This window comes from Notothenia coriiceps, unplaced genomic scaffold, assembly GCF_000735185.1.
Source record: "Notothenia coriiceps isolate Sejong01 unplaced genomic scaffold, NC01 NC01_scaffold00023876, whole genome shotgun sequence".
NCBI lineage: Eukaryota > Metazoa > Chordata > Actinopteri > Perciformes > Nototheniidae > Notothenia > Notothenia coriiceps.
Window position 1 is genome coordinate 1 of NW_011356577.1, and position 8,675 is coordinate 8,675.

General features: G+C 41.9%; 1 protein-coding gene across 1 annotated transcript; it reads left to right on the forward strand.

The window, feature by feature from the left end:
• The first annotated feature begins 3,649 nt into the window (after positions 1-3,649).
• On the forward strand, positions 3,650-8,118 carry LOC104954790 (BTB/POZ domain-containing protein 3-like). The gene is made up of 5 exons (XM_010781982.1): positions 3,650-3,757; positions 4,421-4,677; positions 5,416-5,506; positions 6,534-6,652; positions 6,902-8,118. Exons 2-5 carry the CDS (start codon positions 4,496-4,498, stop codon positions 7,932-7,934), a joined length of 1,425 nt encoding a protein of 474 aa, XP_010780284.1. The 5' UTR covers positions 3,650-3,757; positions 4,421-4,495; the 3' UTR covers positions 7,935-8,118.
• The last annotated feature ends 557 nt before the right edge of the window (positions 8,119-8,675 follow it).

Here is an 8,675-nt window from a genome sequence, read left to right on the forward strand (position 1 = left end):
TACTATATAGTATATACTACGTATAGTAGTACACACACACACACACACACACACACACACACACACACACACACACACACACACACACACACACACACACACACACTCCCCTCCAAATTTGTAAAACGCTTTATATGCTGACTGCCTGAAAATATTGTATTTTGTGTAATTATTATTTTTGTTATTTTGAGCAACAACTAGTTTTTTAAACAACTTTTTGTGTTTGGTGACAGAATTGTAAAAAATACAGGTAGATATTTTTTTTATTCTCTTGTTTTACTTGAAGTGTATTCCTTTGGGGTTTCTGCTGGTGTTGTAAGAAGTATTTATTTACTTGACTTTACCTCTCAGCACTACATAACACTTTGTTTGTTGCTTTTTACCAAATTATCATCTCAAAAAATTGCAGCTGTTTGTGAGACGGGGGAAAGTTTTGTGTCGGATTTTGTGTTGCTTTTCTTTTAAAATTGCAAATGTGTAAAAAGGGTTAGCAGATGATATGTGTACAGTTTTAAAGCAGATCTATTTATAAACGTGGTGTAATTTAAGGGAAATTCAGTGAATCATTTATGGACTTTAAAGTGAGCTGAACGATCAAATATTATTTATGTTACACGTACACATTTAGAGAGTCAATGGCTGCAGTTTAAATTCAGATTTCCTGTGAAATTATGCATTGTTCACCTCCTCATCGTAATCTGAGTTCAGTGACAGGATGTTTTGAGTGCTGTTCCGTTAAAAGGCCGAAAATCTGACCCGAGAGTTTGTTTTATTTTAAATTCTGGAACATTTTAAAAGCTCTTTATTCAAAAAGTTCACTTTAAATCCTGAAGAAAACAACTCATCCGTTCAGGTTCATCAGACACACCGAGTTTAGATATTTCTATTCCAAAAAATAAGATAATTTAAAGAGGCCCTGTTATGCTCTTTGGGGTTTTCCCTCTCCTGTTGTGTGTTATATCGTTGTTTGTGCATGTTAATGGTCTGCAGAGACTACATTTCCATAGAATTGGGATTGAAACGCCTCCTTTGTTTACTTCTGTGACATAGGGACATCACTTTCACACTGTAACACGTTTCTATTGGCTAGCACTGCAACACATCGTACATGATAGGCTAAGGGGCGGGACATCTCTAAGTGGTTGACCAATCACAACAGAGCCGGCCAGCTAACCAATCAGAGCAGACTGGGCTCTGGTTTCAGACAGAGGGTGAAAAGAGGTTCTGCAGCACAGGCAGTATGAGAAAAATAAAGAGCTTTTTGAACATTAAAGGAAGGAGACATGTCCCAGTAGAGACACTACATACTGATATACACCTGAACATCAGCAGGAGAGGACTCTTTAAAGTAGAGACACTACATACCAATATGAACCTGAAAATGAGCAGAATAGGGCCCCTTTAAACTTAACAGGGACAAAAATATAATGGCTTACTGTATGCCAATAGCTAAGTAAACAATTTGTAGATCCAACATTTCTGAACCAGGAACTAAATCCCAATTTTCTTAGTTGAAAGCATTTCTACTTTGATAAAAAAAGAAATACACAACAAAGAGAATATCACATATGAGTTAATACCACACAAACTGAAAAACATCCAAAGCAGTGTTTCCCAACCTGAGGTGATTACAAAGAGAAGAGAAATAAATACATTTGTTTTTTTATTGTGAAAATCTGGTTACGAGTTACTTATTGAAGATTGAAGATTCAACTTATTGTCATTAGGTACAGGTACTATGTAACGAAACGTTTTCTCTGCATTTGACCCATCCTAGTGTTAGGAGCAGTGGGCTGCCATTATGTACGGCACCCGGGAGCAGTGTAGGGAACGGTGCCTTGCTCAGGGGCATCTCGGTAGTACTTGGTCTTTCCGGGAATTAACTGGTGACCTTCCAGCTGCCAAGCCAAGTCCCTATGGACCTCGCCACCACCGCCCTCCTATGAGAAACTATACCAATGGATTTCAAGTTGAACAGCATAACTCAGCCTGGGATGAGGGTTTCATACACTGAGCATCTTTAAAGTGTCACAAGCCAAAAGAAAAAGGTTGTACAATTGTGAAATTGAGACTTTTAAGGGAAGCTTGAAAGAGCAGAAACAGATTTTTTTTAATGGAGTCTGGTTGCTTGTTGAGGTCATTTATCACGGTGTTGCAGAAACATGACAGTTACATCACCGCTGTCTACAGATGGCAGTTTATTGCACCCTAAATGAAAGCTTAAATAAAATAAAGCGTCACATTTTGGTTTATTTTCATCCTCTATTCATCTAAAAACAACTGGACTAGAATCAAACCTGACTAACACCAGACTCCATTCACTTTTGTGTACCTTTTCCACTTTCCGAGCAATGTTCGCCAATGATTGAACTTCATTTAGCATTTTACATTTTGTTTTATAAAAGCATTAGAGTTGATATCGTCTCTCACACTAAACTAGCCAGTAGTGACGTAGGCAGCTGAACTCTTTAAGATTTATATTTTCTCGTCTTCAGTGGCCAAATGCAGATCTGAACCCACAAACTGAATGAAGACGGTTCAGTTTGCCTGTAAATGATTGTTGTCCTTTAACGTGTACAGTGGTTCTATTAAAGAGAGATTTTAGATGCTGGCTGTACATAAAGTACAAACAGGTGTTGTTCTCCTTTTTCCTTGTTGTTCTTTTTTTTCAAAATGGGATTTATCAGTAACAACAATAAAGGAATATGTTGTATATCATGATGTGTGTGTGTGTTGTTTTCAGCTTCACATGGGGAGAATACACCAACACACTATCAGGAAGCTGAACCCATGCACAAATATACATACAAATAGTTATTGACTCAGTTTTGTTATTTCACTATTAACAGGAATGTGACTCTTATCATTACATTACATGTTACTTGTTAGACGCTTTTATCCAAAGCGACTTACACACTCAATACTGTGGGCAATCCTCACAGGAGAAATTTGGGGTAAAGTGTCTTGCTCAGGGACACAACGACATGCTGACTGCAGTGGGGTTTGAACCTGCGCTCCCCTGATCTGAACACCAACGCACTAGGCCACTGCGCCACAGCCCCAAAAAACATAATGCATTACATTAATGAATATCATGCAAACAATGCCTTGTCTTTGAATACTATTAATCCTTCAAAACCCTTTGAACATGTTTATTTCTATATTTTATTTTACTGTACTCAGTTTCTTACGTATTTACATTTTGTGGAAATATTGTCTTTATTTTTTATTGGTTACAAAAGTCTTAGTATAATAATACTATTTTTTGCTCTGTATTCTTTCTTATGTTTCCTTTAATGCCCCATTTACATGAAAGCTAATTACTTGTATTTGTAAACAGAATTGGTAATACAACCAATTCTGAAATACTTCTAAAAAATAGTTAGTTATTAAAAATAATTTCAATTTATTAGCAAAATATTTATAAAGCTATGTAAAAAAGGGATTTAAAATGGGAATGCATAAAATAATTCAATTGAGTGAGTTTTGAAATTGCATTATTGACAGAAAAAAAGGAAACAAATACCAACAACAACCACCTGTTGTTATTTGTGCATTATAATACAGTGTACTTGCAGCTTCCGGCCGCCAGGGGGCAGCGCAGTGCCGGCAATGAGTTGACTCTGCAGTAAACATTAACAGAAGAAGCTAGCTAGCTCCTGTAAACAAAGCTGTTCCGCCTGTCTGTTAAAACAACCAAAAAACTGCTTAACCCGGAGAGGAGATATGATTATAAACGCGTCTACATAACACTTAGGTAAGTATACATTCAGTTTATCGCCAAATAGTTTAATGCTAAGCGAGAAATTAACTCGAAAAAGCACCTTTTGGTTTGTCAGCTAACTAACTAGCATAGACATGCTAAAGTTAACACTAGAAAATCATCCTGGATCTGGACGTTGACTTAATTATTTCATTTTTTACTTTGATCACGACTAATTTGACTTTGTATTATATATTGTCAGGTGGAAATTATGGAGTGTTAAGTAAAAAAAAACTGGTGTAACGGATGTGGATGTGTGGCTAGCTTAGTTAACGTTAAGTTAGCTCAAAATGAACGTCAAATGTAACGGCTTTATTGTCATATGCACACTATCCACAGTGTAGATATGGCAATGACAATGCCCCAAGCTCCTCCAACAATGAAACATAATATATATAAGACATAAACAATAAAACAATAGTGCAAACTGAAGTAAAAATAGTGCAAGATGATTTTGCAAGTAGTGCAGGAGAAGTGAACTAAATACATGTAAATAGAATGACCTAAAAACAGGATGTACAATAAAATACTTTACAAGGATCAAATACTGCTTATGGATTGCTGGGGGTCTTTGATGATCCTTTGACCTATATTGAAGTTTGGTTGCCTTTTCTCAGTGTCTGAACATAAAGGGCATCTCTCTGCGTTTCTCTCCAGACTCCGGTCCGACAGCAGCAGTACACTCCGGTCCTGGAGCTGCCATGTCCCGGCCTGCTGTCTGACTGTAAGATAATGGCTGCAGAGCTGTATCCCACCAAGAAGCTGGTCCCCTCCACCTCAGCGAGCAGCACCGCCACCTCTTCCTCCTCCTCATCCTCCATCCAGCAGTACCAGCAGCAGAACCAGACCAACAACAACTCCAGCAACCAGAGCTGCTGCAACTGGCAGGGCCTATACCCGACCATCCGGGAGAGGTCAGCCCGAACACACCAAACTACAGATATATAATATATAATAGTGATGAGATGTTTGAGGCAGGTGCAGGCTGCTGGGTGATAGGTGTAGGAGAGGTTAGACCTGTCATTATAACTCATTTGTAATGGTTTATACATTGTCCCCAGAAACAATTGTGATTCACAATCTTAGTGTCATTTAAACACCACGTTATGCCACTGATATAATGATAATCTGATATCATAATGTCAGTATAGCCTTTCCAAGAGCAATACACTTAATGCTAAAGACCATTCAGACCTTGGACTGGTATTTGAAACTGAATCCTATATTAATTAAAGAGATACGATAGAATCACACAATTAAAATGTGACAATGCCCACGTCTTACTTTGATAGGGGAAACCTTTCTGTTCATTCACGCAAGAAAATACAAGGAGCAATATCAAGATTTGAACAAATGCTTGACATAATGTCCATATATTAGAAAAAGTTGATAATGTAAAAAAAATTAAGGTCATGTCAATTTAATGTACCATGATTGTAACGCCTATGGAGAGATCCATACGAGCATAATATGTTGAGTTTACAGGAAGATATGAAGTTTTAACAACATACTGATATAACAGAGACAATCCAAATGACTAGAATGATAATCTGAGCGTACTGTGTATGATCACGAGGCTCTAGGAGGTTTTCAGGCATCTCCCAGGTGTCTCCAACCAAAATAACAATCATTGTTTTTTTGTGTCCTTGTAGGAATTCAGTCATGTTCAACAATGAGACGATGGCAGATGTTCACTTTGTGGTCGGACCACCTGGCGGGACGCAGCGAGTACCAGGACATAAGGTACAACCCTTCACAATCTGAGATCACACAGTTTGGTTTTCTCCATGCATTAACTGTGATGCTTTTAAAGAGGGAGACCATGAACAGCTGTTTTGGTTCTTGATTTGTCATACGCAGTTATATAAAAGATAGTTTATTCTTTTTTCCTTTGACTAATACCTCATTCACACCAACGGTGTTTCAGGGCCGGTTCGGAGCTGGAGCTTGAAAAGCACTGGGTTTTCCTGTTCACACCGCAGCGGAGCAGCCTCTTAGCTCCGGAATCCGGTTCATTTCGAGCACCAAAAAATTGTCCAGATAGAGCAAAAGCACCACATACGTCACGCTTACGTCGAGGCGGGGGCAGGGGCGGGATCAACTCCTGAACAACAACAAAAAGCCGGCGTTTTATCCAGTTTGTACACAACGATGGAGAAACTTAACAAGCAGCAGTGGTCCACTGAAGAGACCAGCTACCTACTGGGAATCTGGTCTTCCAAAGAGGTACAGAGGAAGCTGGAGCAAAATCGGCCATTGTTGTTGTTGTCGGTGTCAGCTGTGAGGGGTTTCCGCACGGTTTGGCTTTATGAAGCAGGCACGTCATGACGCAAACGATGACGCAAACGATGACGCAATGACGCAGCACCATTCGGACTCTGGGCAGTGTGAAAAGAACCGGTTCTGAACCTGAAAAGCTCTAGCACGGAGCTTGAACCGGGGTTGCGTTGGTGTGAATGAGGTATAAAACAAGGCTAGGAGGCCAAAAACTGGACACTAGAACAAAGCAGAACATGCAAAACAGGGAAACCTTTGATGTTGAAAAATCTTTTGATAAGTTTGCAACTTATTAACCTCATTGTCTTGTCATAACAGCAAATAAGTTAAGTCATAATAATCAGACAATAGTCCAAATATCAGACTGAAAGGTTCAAGGCTTTTATTAGTCATACGTACATAGCTACAGTGTAGTTATGGCGTCACATTTGTGTCTGTTTTAAATGGAGATCGTGTCTCTCATGTTGTTATACTTGCTCCTCTGCTCTGTCAGTACGTCCTGGCCGTCGGCAGCTCCGTGTTCCACGCCATGTTTTATGGAGAACTGGCCGAGGATCAGGAAGAGATCCGGATCCCTGACGTGGAGCCGCCGTCGTTCCTCGCCATGATGAAGTATGTCTCAGATTCATTCAGTGTTTATGGACTGTGGGCATTTTGCTTTGTTCCTATTAAAACAATATACTTCACAGTACATACAATCGTGACCTAGTTGTATTCCACTATAAAATAAGAACAAGTTAAATGTAAGCTTTTGAAGTTTAGTTTGCTTTGTACAGCCCTTTGAGGCATTTCTTGTGAATTGGGGCTAAAATACATTTTGATTTGATTTGAAGGCTTTAATCCCATCTTTTAAATTCTCAGGTATATCTACTGCGATGAGATCGACCTCTGCGCTGACACGGTGCTCGCCACCCTGTACGCCGCTAAAAAGTACATCGTACCTCACCTGGCGCGGGCCTGCGTCAACTTCCTGGAGACCAGCCTGAGCGCCAAGAACGCCTGCGTGCTTCTGTCCCAGAGCTGCCTGTTTGAGGAGCCCGACCTGACGCAGCGCTGCTGGGAGGTGATCGATGCTCAGGCCGAGCTCGCCCTCCGCTCCGAGGGTTTCTGCGACATCGACTCTCAGACGCTGGAGAGCATCCTGAAGCGGGAGACTCTCAACGCCAAAGAGATGGTGGTGTTCGAGGCGGCGCTGAACTGGGCCGAGGCGGAGTGTCAACGCCAAGATCTGTCGCCGACGATCGAGAACAAACGCTTGGTTCTGGGGAAAGCCATCTACCTGATCCGCATCCCCACCATGGTGCTTGAGGACTTTGCAGACGGAGCGGCGCAGTCCGGCGTGCTCACGCTCAACGAAACCAACGACATCTTCCTGTGGTTCACCGCCGCCAAGAAGCCCGAACTCTTGTTTTGCAGCAAAGCTCGTAAAGGTTTGGCGCCGCAGCGTTGCCACCGCTTCCAGTCGTGCGCCTACAGGAGCAACCAGTGGCGATACAGAGGGCGCTGCGACAGCATCCAGTTCGCCGTGGACAAACGGGTCTTCATCGCGGGATTCGGTCTGTACGGATCCAGCTGCGGCTCGGCAGAATACAGCGCTAAGATCGAGCTGAAGCGCCAGGGCGTGTCCATGGCTCAGAGGAACATCAAGTACTTCTCTGACGGATCCAGCAGCACGTTCCCCGTCAGCTTCGACTACCCGGTGCAGATCGAGCCCGACACTTTCTACACCGCCAGCGTGGTGCTGGACGGGAACGAGCTCAGCTACTTCGGGCAGGAGGGCATGACGGAGGTTCAGTGCGGGAAAGTGACCTTCCAGTTCCAGTGCTCCTCGGACAGCACCAACGGCACCGGGGTGCAGGGAGGACAGATCCCCGAGCTCGTGTTCTACGCCTGAGACGAGCAGAGACTCCTGCTTCACTGCCATGGACACTTTTACTTTGAACGTGTGGAGACGAGTTGTGTTTTTCTTCGGAGGGACGGACTCCTGGAGTTCCAGCTGAGCCATAGAGTGGTGCAGTGACGAGTCCTAAAACCAGGAAGTGAGTTAGCATTTTACCACTTCCTGTTCCCTCGTCTCAGAGCCAACGGGATTTTGAACTAGTTTTTGGAAAATATCTGAAATAAGGTCTGTGGTTGAGACACATTTAAGAGACGGGTCACGTTTTGTTCTACAACATTAAATCCATCAGCAGTGACCCCACTGGTGATTTCTGAAGAGTTGACGTGTCTGAAAAACGATGGTTGTTACCAAGTGGCTGAATAGGACTACAGAAGTTGTCGAGGCCGTTTTACGTCATTACACCGAACACGTAAACACCCCTCTAAGTTTGCCCTGTTCTGCTTGAAAGCAAGTTCCTGCCTCCTGCTAACTGTTCAAACAAACGCTTCAACTTGTACTATTTAGAATCTGTAGTTTTGAATATGGATCTTAAGTTGGCGTGACGTTGAAGCAGCGACCCTGCTGTAGTTCGTTTATAGCATAACGTTAGCATTTTGCTTCTGGCGATTAGATTTACGATTGGAAAGTTATAAAAGTGGGGGAGACATGTGGAGATTATCCGACTGAACAAAACGTGCATTTATCAAACAGGTTCGTTTTCCACAGACCTTATTTTTTACAATATTCCGAAATCCC